The sequence below is a fragment of the Staurois parvus genome, unplaced genomic scaffold (genome assembly GCF_062004578.1).
Source record: "Staurois parvus isolate SC_StPar_1 unplaced genomic scaffold, SC_StPar_1.0 ptg001090l, whole genome shotgun sequence".
Classification (NCBI taxonomy): Eukaryota; Metazoa; Chordata; class Amphibia; order Anura; family Ranidae; genus Staurois; species Staurois parvus.
Genome location: NW_028318886.1, coordinates 378,279 through 398,545, shown reverse-complemented (window position 1 = coordinate 398,545; position 20,267 = coordinate 378,279). Strand labels below are relative to the sequence as shown.

The following is a 20,267-nucleotide window of genomic DNA, read 5'->3' as shown; positions in this document are numbered from 1 at the left end:
AAAGACTGGAATGTTATCCTAAGGGTTCTGTCAGGAATGACCAGATCTATGTGGCTACAGTGAAATTTATTTACAGTGAAACAAAATCCATCAGCAAGCATAAAAATAACATGAACAAAACCCCAATGACAGAATACCTGACTAATAAATCTAACAAACAAAAAAAAACAATCTAACCACTAACTATATACAATATATCCAACATGAGGAACAGAGAGAAGCAAGAAAAACTAGTGGTGTGGAACTGTGGTCAGGAACAAAGAAGAAAAGGTACAAAGTACTAGGCAGGAGCCAGGTCAGGATAACTGGCAACAAGATCTGGCAGCAGCAAAACCCTAGAGCAAGAGGCGGCACTAAAACAGAAGGATCTAAATATCCTCCCAGCAACCAGCATCAGGTGGAGACTGATTACAGGATGCTCTGGGAAACACTCGATGGTGGACACTGGAACTTCAGCCCTCAGCCCAGGGAATCACAGTGCCAACAGCAGGTGATCCAGGCCCTGATAGGTTCCTTTTGTGTTGAAGAGGTTGGTCTAAAGGAAGACCTGTTCATGTTAGCCCCAACAGCCACTCATGTCCTTATGTTTCAAATAATGTAATGGAAGAATCCTATTGGTTTCCTTAGACCTTTTGGTACATCTTATATACAGGACAGTATCTGCATATGTGCAGTTACGGTATAGCTTACTTCTGAACATTGCTGTTGGTTCTGTCTTCTTCCAGTGTGTCCTTTACCTTTGGAGCCTGAAAATTATCCACCCCAAAACCCTGTTTCTGCTGCGAGGGAACCACGAGTGCCGACACTTAACAGAGTATTTCACCTTCAAGCAAGAATGTAAGTATAGACTATAATATGTCTCTTTGGATCTTGTTGTTCCATACTCTGTTACCAAAGATATTGTTGGAATGTCTTAGTTCACCTCTAAAACCTCATTTTAAGGTTACATTCTGTGAATGAGCTACAACACCTTTAATGGTTGATGTAAAATCTGTTCATAAATGTAGGGGGGTTTTTTTGTTTTGGTTTTTTTAGAGGGAAAGCATAGTGAATGGATAGTGTAGTGAGTGTTGTACCTTAGAGTAATTTTTAATATGATGTTTGCATTATTATAAGGGCTTGCCCTGATATAATTTTGTTATTTTACTGAACATGGAAGTTTGTAGATTAACAACTAGGTCTTTGTGAAATACCTAGTGATTCTGGGTTTGGGGATCATGTCACGTTATTCCAAGATGCAATGTTTAGGCTTAAATGGCCAATCACCAGGACTGACAGATGTGATGTGAAATAATGACAATATCAATACTGTGTAAGTTTGTACAGTTTTACTCGCACCTCTGATAAAAGAACAGAGCAGCCGGAGAGCATGGGTATGGTAAGTAAGTGGATCAGGTGGTAAGCAAGGTCATCAGGTCACTTTGCCGTGAATGACTAATGAGTTTTCTTTAAAGTGGTTGTAAAGGCTCAGGGTTTTTTACCTTCATGCATTCTTTGCATGAAGGTAAAAATCCTTCTGAGTGTAGCAGCCCCCCCATCCCACCCTTACACTTACCTGAGCCCCATTCTGATCCAGCGATGTCCACAAGAGTCTCAGTGTTCTAGGGAATCTCACTCCTGATTGGCTGAGGCAGCAGCGGGATTCCTTGGCTCCCACTGCTGTCAATCACAGCCAGTGATCCAATCAGGAAAGGGAGGGGGCAGGGCTGAGCTGCAACTCTGTGTGTGAATGAAGCCTCGGCTCAGGAGTTCCTCTGCTAGCATGCCCCCAGAGCAAGCTGTTGCAATGGGGGCACCTGACAGGAAAGAAAGACCCAAGAAGAGGGAGGATTCGTACTGCTCTGTGAAACACCACTGAACAGAGCAGGCAAGTATAACATGTTTGTTCTAGAAAAAAAAAAAAATCAACCTTAGTATCACTTTAAGCTTCAACTTTTTGGGGTTTTATTTTTTTCATAGATGTCTCAGTTGTGCACCTTTTTTTAGGTTTTGTAACCTACCTGGCTTAGTGTACATTTTTTTTCATTACCAATATATCTTTATTTGGATGGTTTCAATTAGGGTAGTAAAACTAAGTTTTTTGCAACTCTGTTTTGCACAGTTTTTGTTTATTTCAAAATATTACTGAAAAACTGTAAAGGATATCATGCTTAAAGTGGTTCTAAAGGCAGAAGGTTATTTATGCATTAAGGTAAAAAAACCTTCTGCTAGCAGGTTCACCCCCAGCCCCTTTTTATACTTATCCGAGCCCGATCTCGATCCAGCAATGTACATGAAAGCAGTGGCTCTCTTGCCTCTCTCCCTCCTTATTTGTTCAGAAACTGCAGGAGTCCTGCTGTTGTCAATCACAGCCAGTGAGGAGGGAGTGTGGGGTGGGGTCAAGTCTCTCACTGTGTGTGTCAATGGACACACAGAGCCAGGTTTGGAGCAAGCATGCATGAGTGCCCCTTTAGCAAGTGACCTGCTATGGGGCATACGGCAAGGGGCGGAGGGGACAGGAGCACTGGCACCCGAGAAGAGGAGGATCGGGGGACAGAGCAGGTAAGTATAACATGTTTGTTATTTTTTTAAAAATTGACTTTGGAAGCACTTTAAATAAAAGTTTGCCTTTTAATGTAAGAGAGCTTTTTTGCTTTTTCAGCATTACATCAGAACGCACACTGTTTGCATAGACTGTTACTGTAACATAAATATTAAATCAAAAGAGGTTTGTGTGAACAGAAGTCAACGTAATGGTATTTTCACAGGTTTCTGAAATTTCCAAATGGCATTGTACCTACAGTATTTTACGTGAGAGCATCCAACATATTTATTTGACCAAAATTTTTTTCAACATTTTTCTCTTCATGTTGGGGGGGGGGGGGGTTACAGAAAAGCTGATGACCTCACAGGTGACCTGACTTTTCCTTTAAACCGAGCTCCAGGCAAACTGCTAAATATACAAATGAAATACATTATGTGGGGGCTATTTTACCTGCCAAAGGATTTGTATTTCTGTCCAACCAGTCTAGTTGGGGAGGAGTATATAAAGGATAAGTTAATCTTTCTGAACATTTTATACCCATATTTAGGGTGTAATATGTAAAATGTTCAGCTACATCTCCCCGCACCCCCAATCCCCCCCACCTTCCCTCGCGACATCGGGTGGGGGTTGCTCTCCCTGCACCTGCTGTCAGATTTTAAAAACAGCACAGTTGTGTCATGCTCCTCCTGCACAGCTGCGTCAGTCATTCACAGAAAGCATGTACAGAGGTATGGGCAGAAAGCTGTGTCTGCAGGATCCTGACATTGCATCCACAATCCACTCATGGGTACAATGCTCAGTCATTCACAGAAAGCCTGTACAGAGTTATGGGCAGAAAGCTGTATCTGCAGGACCCTGACATTGCATCCACAATCCACTCATGGGTACAATGCTCAGTCATTCACAGAAAGCCTGTACAGAGGTATGGGTAGAAGCTGTGTCTGCAAAACCCTGACATTGCATCCACAATCCACTTATCATGGGTGCAATGCTCTGCAGGCTCCTTAGGGGGGAAAAAAATAAATGCAGTTATTTTACCTGTAAAATGCGTGCATTTATTACTTTTGTAAAAGATTGACTTGGCCTTTATGTAACACTTACAGGTCTTGTCTGACCCTCCCCCCCAGCTGTGAGTGGACAGTGAAAGGAGAAGCAGCAGTCTGTTTGCACTCATCCCTCTGTCACTATGCTCTTTCTTTCTATAAGCATGCTACGTGTCAGCACATAAACAGATTGGCTTTTTGTTATCCCCAGTTCCAGTCTTAGCTCTGCTGTAAAGGGGCCTGCAAGATTTAAATTCAGATTTGCACACATTTTTTTAATACATTGAATGATTTATCAATTAATACAGTACTGTATTGATTTGTGTATTTTATATGTGCCTGGAGTTCAGATTTAAGCACAATGCTAAAGCATTGTATGGCACTTAGATTGATCACTTTCTACCCTATCTCTGCCTTGATGCATGGCAAGATGTAAGAAAGATGCCAGTGCTGGCTTTTAATAAATCTTAATAAATGTACCAAAAATGAACAGGCTGCATGTTTGCTTATCCTGAACTGCTTACTTTGTGTGACTACTTTATTGGAGTCTAAGGTCTTTAGCTTTCAGTGAGTGTGTTACTATGCACAATTGTGCTGGCAGTGCTAGCAGGGTGTGATTCTAGTGACTGATGGGTGTGGAGATACTGTATGCCATAAAAGCAGTGATAAAAAGGGAAGTGAAGAGTGGAAGTAACATACTGGACTTTAAGTTTTCTTAATATTTAGCCAATGAAACCCTTTTTTAAGCATGTCTGCCCTGAGTTATTTTATTGTAGCTGTGCTATATTTTCTGCTTTAACTGTCCTTTTAAATTCTATTCTGTGTGTTGTCTATTTGTATTCCATCTCCTTGTCACCAGTTTATGTACTGCAGCTCTCTGCTCTGTCTTGTCTCTGTCCTCTGTCACCAGTAGAGCATAATAAAAACCAAACCTGAAATAAATTTCAGTGTACAGGACATCTCAGGTTGCACAGCAATAGAATTCAACTTGTTTAGGAGAAATTAAAAGTTTTGTTTTAATTAAAATAAAATTGGTATTTCAGTAATTCATATACATGTTAAATAATGTAGATATGTATGAAAAAAAAAACATGGTGGCCAGGATTCTTCCTCTTCTGTGCTGGCCCACCAAAGACTTCCGTGGCAGATTTGGTGCATGCACTGTATAAGATCTGGCACAGTTTATAAACCGCAAGATTTTGGGGGGAAAGACATTTTTAACAAACAAGATCTTCCTGGAAGGCACTGGTGGGGGGCAGCTGTGAGGCTCTGACCATATCACCAGTGCCTCTGAATAACAGGAAGTGGAGCAAAATAAAATGTGAGTACACAAATCCTTTTAGCATATTGAGAATGTTTTTAGTTCAGCTGGCAGGGCTGCTTGTATCTGGGCTTTGGCGCAAAGGGTCAATTTTAACGCATTAATAAAGCTATATACATCCGGCTACATTTTTTTGTGAATATAAAAAAAAACAATTCTAAAGCTGACCAGAGATGACTCGTTTTGTTTAATCAACCAGTGGGCTGATCGATAAAAGATGACCAAATTTTTCCATCCACACAAGCAAGGTGGATAGTGGAATCCTCCCTACCGAGACAATGTATTCTGACAGCAGGACTCCTCCATTGTCAGAATACACTGATCAGTGGCCACAGCCGACTGGCTGTAGCTGCTGATTGAGAAACATTTTCGAACATTCTCGATCGACTTCTGTTGGACAGGAATGGCCATACATGGATTGCAATTTAGCTGGACCCTTATGAACCGTCCGAAATTCTATCCATCTATGCCCAGTGTAAGACTATACAATCTGATTGGTTGTTTTTGATTCCCCAGTTTTCATACAGTTTCCATGTTGTATTATTCTGATATTTGTACGTGGACAAATCTGAAGCTGAATCTGTATATGGTCTTCCTCTCTATGTGAATCGTACCATTCTCTCTTACCTGATCTTGTTGTCATCTGTCCTTATGTGCATGTGTTTATCCCTCCATATGTCTAGTTGCTTAAATACATGTCTTTGAAATCCCGATATCTGCTTGTTCTGCAACATTAATATTACACTGTGTATGTATTTTATGTACTGTATAAAAATGTTCTCTAGTCTCGTCCAGTGCTGAAGCTAATGCTGCCACCTGTACATATGCTGTGCACTTAATCCCTGACCCTCCTGTTGCTCTTTGTCCAATCTGTTGCACAATGTCCATCTGTGAAGCTGAGATCCAGCTGCTTTCAGTACGAAGCACATGTCAGCCTGTCCCATCTGTTTAGTCTGCTGTAGCCACTGTCTGCCTCTGTGCTTCCTTCTGCAACTTAATTGTTTCTATTGCTATATTTGAGTTGGCTGTGGTGCTACTTTCACTGTCAGTTCATCTGCTCATCAGTTTTGAGGAGGTAGAAGTATATGCATTAGAGGAAGTCACATTTATTATATTCATAGAACAAAAAACATTCTACCATTTCTGTACAATGCTTAAAATGGAACTAAAGGCTAATACAGTTTAGGTTAAAAATGTTGCTTCACCCCTCCTCATACTCATGCTGCCTACTGTTTGTAAAAGCTGCTGCTCCTCTATATAGGTTTTATAGATGCTACAGTGTTTAGCAGCAGAGACGAGCGTAAAAGCCCATATATTACAAAGCCACAGGTTGACAGTATCCACCCCTCCATCCATTTATACATTTACCATCTCTTTGCTACATCACCTCTGTTCACCCACTTCAGAAAAAAAAGTACTTCTGGGTATAGAGGAACGTGCGTCTCTCCCCTATTCCTACTACAATGCAGTTCTGGTTGCCTGAGCAGCCAATAGCCAATTTCCAGTGTTGCCACATGGTTGTGGGGGGAACGTCCTTAGCCATGTGTGAGCTCCAAACAGGAGCTTATATGGGACATTTTGTCTTCAATTCCAAGAGAAGATGGGTTTGCAAAGCTGGGGATGGGACAGCAACTGCCAAGACAAAGCACAGGTTCACTTTAAGAGGTCTGAATAACACCAACCTGTATATGAGATTAACATATGAGTAGCTATTACCTAAAAATAAATGTTATGAAGCTCTACTTGGTCTTAACTTGGTAAAGGGGAAAAGGTGCATATTGTACAGTGGCCTAGTCACAGCCCTTATCCCAGCAGAGAATTGTGTTGCACAGGCATGATCTGGCTAACCCAAATAACCTGGAGTAAATGAGACAAAATTGCCAACGAACACTGTGCAAATCTGCTGCATACTTACAAAGCTCTTATTGCTTATAAAGATGGCTCTATAAAATATTGACGTGTGTGGATTAAAGATTTATGCACACAGCCAATTTAAAGGTTTTATTTCTAGTAGAGAAAACCTTCACTAAAAAAAAAAAAAAAGAGGCTGCCCGGCTGACCTCTTTCTGGAAATGTTAGTTGCACGGCTGTCTCTGATTTTATTACTTCCTCGCTGTCCTAGGAAAAGCTTGCATATCAGGAAAATCACAGTGAAATTAAAACTTATAGGTGGATGAATGAAATCTCATTGCCTTATGATCCCCATGGGTTCTTCACACCAACAGGGCCTTGCACCCTCCTAACAACCCCAGTGTGCCCATCTACCCCTTCTTACCCTTGTCCTACTACTCCAACCCTGCTTTTCCCAGGCCCACTTCTAATTTTTGCTCAACAATGCTCTCTTCTGGCTTTCCATAAAAACAGAATTGTGTATTACTGACTCGTCGTGATATCCGCTATGATTGTCAATCAAGGTGTATCAACACAGCATTGCTATCCAATGTATGCATGTCTCTTGTTTTTGCATTCTCTGCTGCAAATCCTTAAAATTTTCTGTTAAAGTGTTAATAAACCCACTCATATTTATTATGTTGCCAGGCATGATTTTTATGGTAGAAGAGACAATTGGTCTCGTCAGCCATAAAGGCTTCCTCCTGCCTGTCCGCTATCATTTCCGCTGAGCCATGCATGTTCAGCTCTGTGAACAAGCACAACACCTGATCTGTGCCACTATGATGTGACTGTTCACAAGTGTGGGAGTGATGTCATCATGGCCCAGCCATTCAAGAGGCTGAACAGATGGAACCCAGAAGGAAGACAGGAAGTGACCGAGTGCTGACATCACAGCACTGTAGGACTTCCTTTGACAGGTAAGTCTGTCATAATGCGCCAGTATGTAGTGCATTACGGTTTAGACCCCTTTCAAACAAATGTCACCCGTTCAGTCACATTTTTTCAAAGAAAAAACGGATTCAGGTCAGGAATCTCCTCTCACTTTCTGTTTGGCTGTGGGACAGGAAGTGAAGGGAAATCTCCCCAATGGGACAAATATGGCCCCCCCCCCCCCCACCCTCACCTAAGCCCCCTCTTGATCAGCGATGTGCACTGGAGTCTCAGCTATCTCGTGACTCCCTCTTCTCATTGGCTGAGACCGCAGCAGGAGCCATTGGCTGCTGTCCGTCACAGCAAGCAAGCCAGTGAGAAGAGAGAGAGAGCGGAGCCAAGCTGAGGCTCTGTAGGTGAATGGACACACACAGCAGCGGGTGCCCCCATAGTAAGCTGATTGCTGTGGGGGCAGCTGACAAGAGGGAGGAGCTAGGAACGTCGGCGGGGGACCTGAGAAGAGGAGGATCAGGGCTGCTCTGCACAAAACACTAAAAAGAGCAGATAAATATAGACTTTTTTTTTTTTTTTCTTTAATTATACCTTTATAATCCCGTTCAGTTTAGTTCAGTTCATATCAGTCTACATCCATTTTTTGCATCTGTTTTTTCTTAGTTGTTGCAGAAACTAATCAGATGTGACAAAAATATAAACAAAAAATGTTTCTTGCCTAAAAATGGACATAAACCGAACGAATGTTCACAGATGGCATCCGTTTACTTCCGTTCCATTTCTCAACAGGCCTGGGCATTGGCTGTCCCAATTAAAAAAAATGGACCTGAATGGACATGCATGTAGGCAGATGTAAACTGATGATTATCTGTTTACATCTGCCCACCCGTAGACATGCATCGTGGTTCAGTGTGGAATTGTCTGAAGAACTGACAAATGGATCTAGACCAGTGATTCTCAACTGTGGAACCTCAGGACCCACATTTGTCCTTGGTCATTAAGTTGCGACCCAAAAATAATTTAATTTCCGAAACACAATTTATTCCACAAAACAACTTGTGTAGTATAAGTTGAGCAATGCCTCCTCTTCCTCCCACTCTCTCAAAGGCACACGAAGTTAGGAGTATTAATGTCTTCAGTGGCTTTTTAAATAAACAATATAGTTTGTGCAATATTTTTGTGGGGGTTTTTCAGTCCCCTCCCTCCCCATTTCATGCACTCCTTCAATTCCCCCTTCCAAGCCCTGCTTTAGCTCACCCTTTCATGCCCCCCTTCCTTTCTCGCATCCCATCATCCTGTTTTTGTGCACTCTCAATCAACCTGCCACAACTCGGGAAAAGTACCTAGCAGAGTCATTCCCTGGCGTCCAGTGGTGCTTTTCTTCCCTGCTGTGCAGCTGCCTGGCTGGAAGGAAGTGTAGTTATGTCACTTCTTCCCAGTGCTGCCACGGAGGAAGGAGGAATGAGCGTGAGGGCCGTGGGACCGCTTTGTAAGTGCACTGTGCGCACCACCTTAATGGGACCGTCTGACCGCAATGATACACATTTTAAGGCCAGCCATAGAGGCCTGGGGGGCACTTGCCCCGGGGCCCAGTCCACCCCTGGTTGCAACCCACTTTTGGGTCGTGACCCATTACTTGAGAAACACTGATCTAGACTGAACGCCCGTGTAAAAGGGGCCTTCGACCACCTAGGGGGTCTTTTTTTTTTTGGAGTTTACTAGTTTAATATAAACATTGAAGGGGTGAAGAGGAAAAAAAAAAGACTATTCCTAAAACACTTTGATAAAGATGACTCACTCAATCCATCTCCATGTTAGTCTCTACGCACCTCAGAAATGTCTGCAATAAAAAGTGGTGCTGCCCAGCTTCGCTGGTGAAATTCCCCCTATCATGTTACCAAGTGTGGTCCTTCACCAAATGGGGCCCTGTCCCTAGTTGAATAATGACCAGCATCTTGCCATCCACTTCCTGTGGGGAGGGTAAAAAAAAAATGCTTAAATTTAATTTGCTATTACTCAGACTTTGTGTGCATGCATGGAAGTGATCTGTGTCTGTGTTGTTTATATTAGCTAGCCAATTTTTTACAGTGTTGCCAAAATTTTAGATGTGATGAATAATATTATTCTACTATAACTATCATTTGCTGTTGCAGTGAAATATTGCAAGGAAGTTGACATATATGGCTTACCACATGACCATTCATTCATTCATGGGTCGGTGGGTAGTGCCTACTTTCAAGCCTATTCTTATGTGACTGTCTTGTGTTGAACATGTTGCAGGTATTGTCTGCTAATCTTCTCCCATCTATAGCAGGGAACCAAATGTTTACCTAAAAATCCATTATAGTTTGCCAAATCAGATCAAGCAAAAGGAAAGTAAACGACCCAGGATGAGATTCTAGTTTCCTGTGCAGTAGAAGATGGCTGCTCTTGTGATATCGTTCAAACTGTCTAAATTTTTCTAACTATCCCACCCCATCCTATCCTTTCAGGTAAGATTAAGTACTCGGAGCGAGTGTACGACTCCTGCATGGATGCCTTTGACTGCCTCCCTCTGGCAGCTCTGCTTAACCAGCAGTTCCTGTGTGTGCACGGAGGTCTATCTCCAGAAATCACCTGCTTGGATGACATAAGAAAGGTGAGTCCCTACTGATTCTGAGTAATGCAGTGGATATGTGGCCACAATAGTCTGTGGATGAACGTGTACACCTATTATTGGCAATCGGTCATTTTAGAAGTTCACACATGCAAAATTCGCTGCTGATAGGAAAATTAAAATGCAACTTTCAAAAATCATATACAAACATACCACTGAGATGTTGCAGCATCATTGGTGGTCAGGTGAGGAACAGTTTCCTGCTTGCGAGTTCATGGGAATCCATTGTAAAACACTACCCAGAATTCTCTGAAGCCAGGCGAGTCACACTCCCCTTGCTGCATTCTTTATGTGAAATATACTGAGAATCCATTAATAAGAGTTGGACTTCCTTGCAATGACATTGCCAAGTGGACAGCTCTTACTATTGGAGTCCTCTAGATATTTATGAAGCTAGTCATTGGTTCAACCCACTACCATCAACACAAAATGGAAATGTCAGTTTTTGGTAGAGTGACATAATAAAGAATAAGACACTGGTTTATTATAAATGCTGTTTCTCCTGACAGGAGAAAATCTGCATTAAAATTTTCAAACTAGTGTAGGCGAGTTTAGCAGCGTTTGGTGTTTGGGTGTCAGTTTAGGAGCAGCTGTGTGCATAAGGCCTTAATTTATGTTTAATTAAAAGAAAAACCTACCGTATTTTTCGCTCCATAAGACGCACCTGACCATAAGATGCACCTAGGTTTTAGAGGGGAAAAACAAGAAAAAAAAATATTTTGAACCAATGGACTGCAGACACAGTACAGGGGATGACCAGAGACTGCGGACAGCACAGGGATGACCAGAGACTGCGGACACAGTACAGGAGATGACCAGAGACTGCGGACATAGTACAGGAGATGACCAGAGACTGCGGACACAGTACAGGGGATGACCAGAGACTGCGGACACAGTACAGGGGATGACCAGAGACTGCGGACACAGTACAGGAGATGACCAGAGACTGCGGACACAGTACAGGAGATGACCAGAGACTGCGGACACAGTACAGGAGATGACCAGAGACTGCGGACACAGTACAGGAGATGACCAGAGACTGCGGACACAGTACAGGAGATGACCAGAGACTGCGGACACAGTACAGGAGATGACCAGAGACTGCGGACACAGTACAGGAGATGACCAGAGACTGCGGACAGTACAGGAGATGACCAGAGACTGCGGACAGTAGAGGAGATGACCAGAGACTGCGGACAGTACAGGAGATGACCAGAGACTGCGGACATAGTACAGGAGATGACCAGAGACTGCGGACACAGTGCAGGAGATGACCAGAGACTGCGGACACAGTGCAGGGGATGACCAGAGACTGCGGACACAGTGCAAGGGATGACCAGAGACTGCGGACACAGTGCAGGGGATGACCAGAGACTGCGGACACAGTGCAGGGGATGACCAGAGACTGCAGACAGTGCAGGGATCGACCAGAGACTGCAGACACAGTACAGGAGATGGTCAGAGACTGCGGACACAGTACAGGGGATGACCAGAGACTGCAGACAGTGCAGGGGATGACCAGAGACTGCAGACAGTGCAGGGAATGACCAGAGACTGCTGACCTTTGGGGAGGGAGGGGGAGCGGGTACCTGAATTTGACAGGTACCCGCTCCCACTTCCGCGGAGTTGTCCTTCCTTTCTTCTTCCCGGGCTGGCTTCTGTGACAGCCGGGTGCCCACTACGCATGCGCGAGAAGCCTGCGCGAGAAGACCTGTCATGTGTCCCAGAAGACACCGGATAATTCACAAAGCGCAGCACATGCGCAGTGGGCACCCGGCTGTCACAGAAGCCAGCGCGGGAAGACTGTGCAGCGCTGGAGCGAGGAACAGGTAAGGCCCTGCAGGAGAGAACAGCTGAGCGGCCGGCCCGGTATTCTGACATGGTGGCGGCAGAAATACCGGACCGGCTGCTTTATATTCGCTCCATAAGACGCACTGACATTTTCCCCCCTTTTTTGGGGGGAAAAAAGTGCGTCTTATGGAGCGAAAAATACGGTATATTGTTCTTCACCTTGCTTTTTCAAGAAAAATTGCTAAATAAAAAATAATGCTTGTGATATACCCTCTGATCTATTTCCTAATGCCGGAATTAAAAAAAAGTCAATGTTGATTGAGAGAGTGAAGTTCTGCTTTAAGGGTCTGAGTCTGGGTAAGCCTGGCCATTATTCCCTGCTAGCAGAAGTGTAACTAGACATGTGGGTCGTTTCATTACGAATCGAAATTTGGACAAATTTTTAAATATTTAGAGATTCGGATATATCTGAATTACAATAGTAATGAATTTAAACAAATCTGAAATATTTTGTCCGAAATTCAAATCAAATTCAAAATTGAATTTGCAAACAAGAATGGAATAAAACAGAAAATGAAGAGAATAGAGTAGAAAATAAAAGAATAGAATGAAATAGAATAAAAAAGACTAGAGTAGAAAAGAATAGAGAAAAACAGAATAGATAATAAAAGCATAGATTAGAATAGAAATTAAAATAATAGAAAAGAGAAAAACAACAGAATAAAATGGAAATTAACTCTTACAAAATTCAAATTCCGAATAGAATAAAATCGATTTTGATACTTTTTTTGGTTTTAGTTGAATTTAATTCAGTTCAACCGAATTTGGAAAATTGAGATCAAATTCGAAAAGAATAAACAAAACTAAACACATTTTGAAAACTAATTTAATTAAATGATTTAAAGAATCTAAACACATTTTTTTTTTCTGCATATGTCTAAATGAGACTATTATAAGAACAGGAGATATCATAATGATTAACAGAATCCAATAACTAAGACCTCGCGTCTTTTATCTCTTGTATGGTCTAGGTGCTATAGCCAGTAAAAACAGTGCTGCCTCTTGGACAGTGGATTGTTTGCTGCTGAAACAGGATAGGGGTACTGAGAACAATTCTGGGAAAGGGGAGGGTTTGTCTCATGGGATTGATGTTTTGCCTATACTACCCTAATTCCGCTATCTCCTTTTTCTCTCCACCTCATCAGTTAGACAGATTCAAGGAGCCGCCCGCCTTCGGCCCCATGTGTGATTTGCTATGGTCTGACCCTGCTGAGGATTACGGCAATGAAAAGACACTGGAGCACTTCACCCACAACACAGTGCGTGGTTGCTCCTATTTCTACAGGTAACTGTCTTGGTACTCAGCATGTATTACATGTAGTTTACTGTTGAATTTTAAAAATAATTCCTATCATATTTAATTAATATGATATCTGTGTTTTAGCTATCCTGCTGTCTGTGAATTCCTGCAGAGCAACAACCTCCTGTCAGTGATCCGGGCCCATGAAGCACAGGATGCTGGGTAATGTTTTTCCCTTCCTATTGTTATCTGGCAGAGAAAATATGCCATCACGTCATACTGTGGTTTCCTCTCTGGATGATGTTAAATAAATAGGGAGGGGAGGACAGATAAGAGGTGTAGTTGCAGAGATCAGCAATAGCTATAAAGAAATGTGTGCACTCTTTTGTTTAATCAGAAAGCATCAGTGCAGTGGTTGCCATAGAAGATGGACAGTGATGCAGAGTTACATGGTGATGCATGCTATACACCCAATATCATGCTTCTCTTTCAATCTGCAGCTACCGGATGTATCGAAAGAGTCAGACAACTGGTTTTCCATCTCTCATCACCATTTTCTCTGCACCGAATTACCTTGATGTATACAACAACAAAGGTTAGAGGGATATCTGGCTTGTGTGCATTTTATAGTTAAAGGGACCTTCCTACTTGTTATGAAATAAAAACAGAATGCCGTAATATAGTGGCCAATACAAGAGACTACTCTTTTCTGCATGACTAATAAAACTGTGCCAGTAGTCAGCCAAAACATTTTACTTTAGGTACTTTCATTATTACCTATGCCATGCAAAAGAATGAAGACAGTGACTGATGTTTGAGACTCTCACTGATGACCAATAGCTGGGTGGGATGTTTTCTGCACTTCTTGCTATAAGTGTGCCAACTTTGTAAAGATGTTAACTGCAGTAAGGTGGCACATTGTTCAGGATGGTAAAGTAGAACTAAAGGCAAAACTTTTTTTTTTTTTTTTCTATTTTGGATAGAGTAAGGGAAAGTTATAACCCCAGTCAATTGTTTGTTTTTTTTTTTTTTGTTTTTTTTTATAATCTCATTGTGGACACTTCCTGTCCCATCGCCAAAATAGGAAGTGAGAGGAAATCCCTTCAAAGTGAAAGAATCCCTGATTGTCACCATTGGAAGATATCCCCTCTATCCCCTGTTCTGGAGACAAACCAAAATTTGGCTTTATTTTCACTGTCAGTATACAGGACAGATGGAGAGGGTGAATCTTCGTGCACAAACAGCACTAGAAATCTGACTGGTTCTGAGACGAAAAAAAGTTTTGCCTTTAGTTCTACTTTAAATGTTATTGTGTATGTACTGTGCTGTCACTAGGGATAAGATTTAGATTTGCTTTTACCATATTTTTGCAATGAAACTTCAGGATTCACAAAGTTTGACGGTTTGCTGCCAGAAATAATCAACAACCTACAGTATAAAACAGGTCATAGTGCTTGGCCCTGGTCAGCAGAGTCACATAAGCCAATAATCTGTAGGAATAGATAACCTAGCCTCCTTTCTGTAAAGGGTAGACCTACATCAACCATATTGTCGGTGTATTTTGGAGCTAGGCAGAGATACTGATTTAGTTATTTAAACATCCCCTTTGGAAGTGCCTGGCTTCCCATGTCTTTTTCTTGATAACAGCTTGCTTAATAGTCATACCAAAGGGCAGAATTAAATAATATTTCCCCCCTACATAAACATCAGTGGGATTCACCGAAAAGTTCTCATTCATTGAGCAAAATTCCGGAAATGGTTCCCCAGTGGAACCCAGGCAGATTCACTCCCCTAGCAGTCATCTCTGTTTGTACTTTGTATATAGGAGATTGTGATTATTGCCTGGACAGAAGAGACATTGTCTGAGATATGTCTAAGGAACAGTGTGAGCACTCCATAAACTTTGCATATTGTAAATTTTATGGTCATTACTCAAGCTCTGTATACAGAATACTAAGAAAAAGTAGTAGTATTCCCCTGGGTCTTTATATGGCAAAAACTACAGTAAGTATACAAAAATATAAAATGTATATAAATAATGTTTGTTGCAAAAGAATATTATAATAAAAACAAACCAATAGGTTCGATAAAGTGAATTCCAATACAATGGTTCATGATATACATACAAAACATACACAAAATGTGAATAACCTGACAGTCTGTAATACATCAGCTGGCAAAAATGGTAACAGCTCAAAAGAACTCATACAGTGATGTTATCCAGACAAATCCAATGCTTTTCGAAACTCCTTCAGGGAATAAGCATGTCAGGTCTAAAACATAACCGCGTATAAGAAAAAAGTGAACAACATAGTACATAATATTGCTTTAAAATGCCATAGTTTCTATGTATCCCTCCCTGATCTGTGATATTGGTAGAGTTCCCTGTCTCACATTCTATTCTGTTAGTCCTCAGTAATGCTGGCCAAAGTTGGCACAAAATTTGAGTCATGAGTGACCCTGCAAGTCCCGCATAGCTTGACAAAAGTAGATTTAAACATTTACCAAGCTGGGTGGAAAACTATTGGCTGAGCAGTGACTGCATCCTATTCAGTGCAGTCACTGTTTCGGTATTCAGGCAGTCATGGGTGCCAATGGAATAAAATTGCTGGCAGTAGAAGTTCATCCATCCACACAGTTAGCCTGTGGCTGATAATGTGATTGTGCTGTCAACATTTATCATTTGTTATCCATTATTACCCTCAAGGACTCTGTCCTAAGTGTTTATTTTCTTCCTTGAATGACTACAAATTAGTATGGTGTGACTCTCATTCCAATGAGGACTTTATGCTCTAGAGCTTGGCCAACTAAGCAACATATGAGCTATGGGGTGGGGGAGCCCTGATTGCTATCCTAACTGGACATCTCTATACTGTTAGTCTTATGCATATAATTGTGCCCTGAGCAAACCTGCCATCTGCTGCCTTAGTAGCCATTGGAACAGGATTTGTCCTAAGATAGGCAGATATATTCTGGAGTCCTGTGTGAATACAATTTGGAGTCCCTGGATATACATATTTGATGTGACCAATACTTTTATGTACACTGTTCTACATTTTTGACGCATTTAATCCTGAGGCTGCACTTTATGCTCCCTTTTTAACCTCTTCACACCGGCAGCACACAAATATGTGGCCTCCCGGCGTCTGGGCCTAGACGCCGAGCGGCCGCACATTTGCGTGCAATTAACAAAAAACATATGTGCTGAGAGCACCCACCCTGCACGGTCCCGGCACACATGTCCGGTACTGACGGAAAGGTCCCGGTCTGATCTTTTGATCAGGACCTTTCCCGATCATGTGACCGCCGTGATGACGCGTCACGGCGGTCACATGATTCCTAAACCCCGTCCCACCTCCCGGCTTCTGAAACTCTTAAAGGGCCAGGAGGTGCCAGTGGGAAGGGGTTAAAGAACGAATGTCTTTCAGACATATGTACCTAGCGAACATTTTTTCAGGCTGGTATATTTTGGCTCTCACTTCTATTTGCACACAAGATTGATTCCATTTGATAATGTGCCTATTCCTAAGCTTTTATGCTGCTTTACAGTGGGGAAAATAGTAATTTGATCCCCTGCAGATTTTGTAAGTTTGCCCACTTACAAAGAAATGAAGGGTCTATAATTTTTATCATAGGTGTATTTTAAATGATAGAGACAGAATATCAACCACAAATCCTGAAAAAAACACATGATACAAATGTTATAAATTGAGTTGCAGTTCAGTGAGTAAAAAAAGTATTTGATCCTCTCCAAACCAACAATAATTCTGGCTTCCACAGACTGACTATGTGTTCATGTGGCACACAGCTTAGTCCTGTCAGTTTAAGAAGATGCTCCTAACAACTCATGTGTATAAAAAACACCTGTCCACAGAATCTGTTTCTTTCATTGAAACCTCAGCTTCATGTGCAAGACCAAAGAGCTGTCAAAGGACATCAGGGACAAGATTGTAGACCTGCACAAGGTTGGAATGGGCTACAAGACCATCAGTAAGAAGCTATAAAAACAAACAATATGGTACAGAGTCCCCCCATGAAACTGTCTTTGGCAGCATCCCCATATATATATGAACTAGAAAAAAATGGAAATATTCCCATGGAACTTTGATGGGAAAAACCTCAATGAGTACGCAGAAAGAGTATAAAAAAATGTTTATTAGCATGATAAAACGAATCAAAAGATTCGATGTAGTACAATAAGCAGCCCAACGAAACTTATATGTTCAGACAAGTCCAAAGCATTTCAGAACTTTGATTTCCTTCCTTCAGGGATTAAATATGTCAGGTCTAGAAACCGCAGCATATAAGAAAAACATGAACAGTAAAATAACATAGTATCATTTTAAAAAATATGTAAGGAATAGCTGGTTACTCAAACACTTACAGATTGCACCACATGAAGTAATACATGACAGGTATTAATGGAAACATTGGATGAGGATATTCACCCGCTGACACATCAGGGAGGGGACAGGCAGATACGTCCCATAGCTCCATCCACCACCTGGCAGCAACCAATGGGGGGACATAGCGAGTATAATGGAGGCCACATATGAAAAGATCTAATATAGATTAATGAGCACATAAGAGTATGTATTAGGTATATAGTCCAATTGACATAATGGCTTAGTAAGAGCATGTACTATACTAGGTGGGCAAGAAAAAGGGTTCAGCCCAGATGGAAATAGTACAAGATATATATATATATATATATATATATATATTAGTCCAGTATACAAACAAATGAGCCTTGTAAAAAGGGCATAGACAGATATACATTTATAGTATGCTCACCAATAGTGCCTGTGTGTTTCACATATAACCACCTCAGGGTTGTCCAAGAGGAGTGCATGTTCCTGAGATATGATATAAATAGTGATGGTCAAATACTGCCAACCAATGAGCAACCATCTGGTGAATAGTAAAATAAGTAAGTCTGCCCCCTCATACTGTTAGATACCACATGGCCTCAAAATGGCAGTCCCCCGGCCCCATGGGCAAGCCGCTCCGCCCACCTGCGCAATTACGCAACTCGCATGTGCGGAACACCACTGCACACACAGGACCGCCGGCGTGCTTAGCCGGTCGTGATATGATCGGAGCACCACACACACCTGACATTCCAGAGACGGGCACAGAGACCGCTGTTGAGGAAAAAACAGGTGCTGCAGGCACCTTCTATTGAGGCCGGAAAAACATGAGGCTCCCCCTGGGTGGGCCCGGGCACGCTGGGTGGCGGACGGCAGCAAAAGGGGCAATTCCCATCCAGCCATCCCACAAACAGTCAGTGGGAGCATCACCCCCCAATAAAAAAAGTATGAAGACAAAAACAACATGGTACAAAAAAATATACAAATAATACCTAATATTGCTGAAATACAGAAAGGGGAAAAAAAACATCAAATAGAAAACATGGACAATAATGCAGAATAGTACAAACATGGCACAATAGAAGAGATGAATAAAAAATTATAAATCCCTTTTACAACCCCCAGAGTGGAAACCAGGCAGGAAAGGTTTGAAATTGAAGGCCTCTTTAAGGCCAGATGGATTGGTAACATAAAATGATACTATGTTATCTGACTGTTTGTTTTTCTTATATGCTACTATGTTTCTAGACATATTCTGACATATTTAATCCCTGATGAAGGAAATCAAAGTTCTGAAACATGTTGGATTTGTCTGAACAACGTCACTGTATAAGTTTGGTTGGGTTGCTTGCCCATTGACCATTTGATGTGTTATAGACTGTCAGGTTCAATGCACATTGTGTATGTTTTGTATATGATACAGGAAATATTGTACTACAATTTCCTCATTGATTTGTTTTATCATGCTTATGTGTTTTAATAAACATTCTCTTTTTATACACTTTCTGCATACTCATTGAGGTTTTTGCCATCAAAGTCCCAGGGGAATATTTCCAGTTTTTTCCAATTCATCAGCAAGAAGCTTGGTGAAGGGGACAACTGTTGGAGCAATTATTCGCAAATGGAAGAAATACAAAGTAACCATCATTTGTCCTCAGTCTGGAGCTCTATGCAAGATTTCGCCTCATGGGGTAAGAATGACCATGAGAAAAGTGAGGAATCAGCCCAGAACTACATGGAAGGAGCTTGTGAATGATCTCAAGGCAGTTTTGACCACAGTCACCAATCAAACCTTTGGTAACGCAATATGCTGCCATGGTTTGAAATTCTGCAGCACTCACAAGGTCCACCTCAAGAATGCACATGTATGGGCCTGTCTGACGTTTTGCCAATGAACATCTAAAGAATTTATAGAAGGATTTGGGGAAAGTACTGTTGTCAAATGAGACCAAAATTGAGCTCTTTGGCATTAACTCGACTCACCATGTTTGGAGGAAGAAAAATGCTGACTATGACCCTAAGAACACTATCTACTGTCAAGCACGGAGGTGGAAACATTATGCTTTGGGGCTGTTTTTCTGCTAAAGGTATAGGCCGACTTTGCCTCATTGAGGGTCCAATGGACTGGGCCATGCATTGTAAAATCGTGGATGAGAACCTTCTTCCCTCAGCCAGAACACTGAAAATAGGTTGTGGATGGGTCTTCCACCATGACAATGACCCAAAACATACCGCCAAGGCAACAGAGTGGCTCAAGAAGAAGCACATTAAGGTTGTGGAGAGGCCTAGCCAGTCTCCAGACCTTAATCCTATATAAAATTTATGGAGGGAGCTGAAACTTCGAGTTGCCAAGCGACAGCCAATCAACCTTAAGGATTTAAAGAAGAACTATAAAAAAGAGTGGACCAAAATCCCTCCTGAGATGTGTGCAAACCTGGTAACCAAATACAAGAAATGTCTTACCTCTGTGCTTGCCAACAAGGGTTT

At 41.8% G+C, this 20,267-nt stretch overlaps 1 protein-coding gene across 1 annotated transcript in view; it reads left to right on the top strand.

Annotated features, from left to right (window-relative positions):
• PPP3CC (protein phosphatase 3 catalytic subunit gamma) overlaps positions 1 to 20,267 on the top strand; it is a 95,235-nt gene that overhangs the window by 49,384 nt on the left and 25,584 nt on the right. Inside the window, exons 4-8 of the mRNA XM_089658697.1 lie at positions 726 to 837; positions 10,156 to 10,301; positions 13,316 to 13,455; positions 13,555 to 13,632; positions 13,911 to 14,005. Coding sequence (XP_089514823.1) covers positions 726 to 837; positions 10,156 to 10,301; positions 13,316 to 13,455; positions 13,555 to 13,632; positions 13,911 to 14,005 — 571 coding nt within the window. The remainder of the gene's footprint in view (positions 1 to 725; positions 838 to 10,155; positions 10,302 to 13,315; positions 13,456 to 13,554; positions 13,633 to 13,910; positions 14,006 to 20,267) is intronic.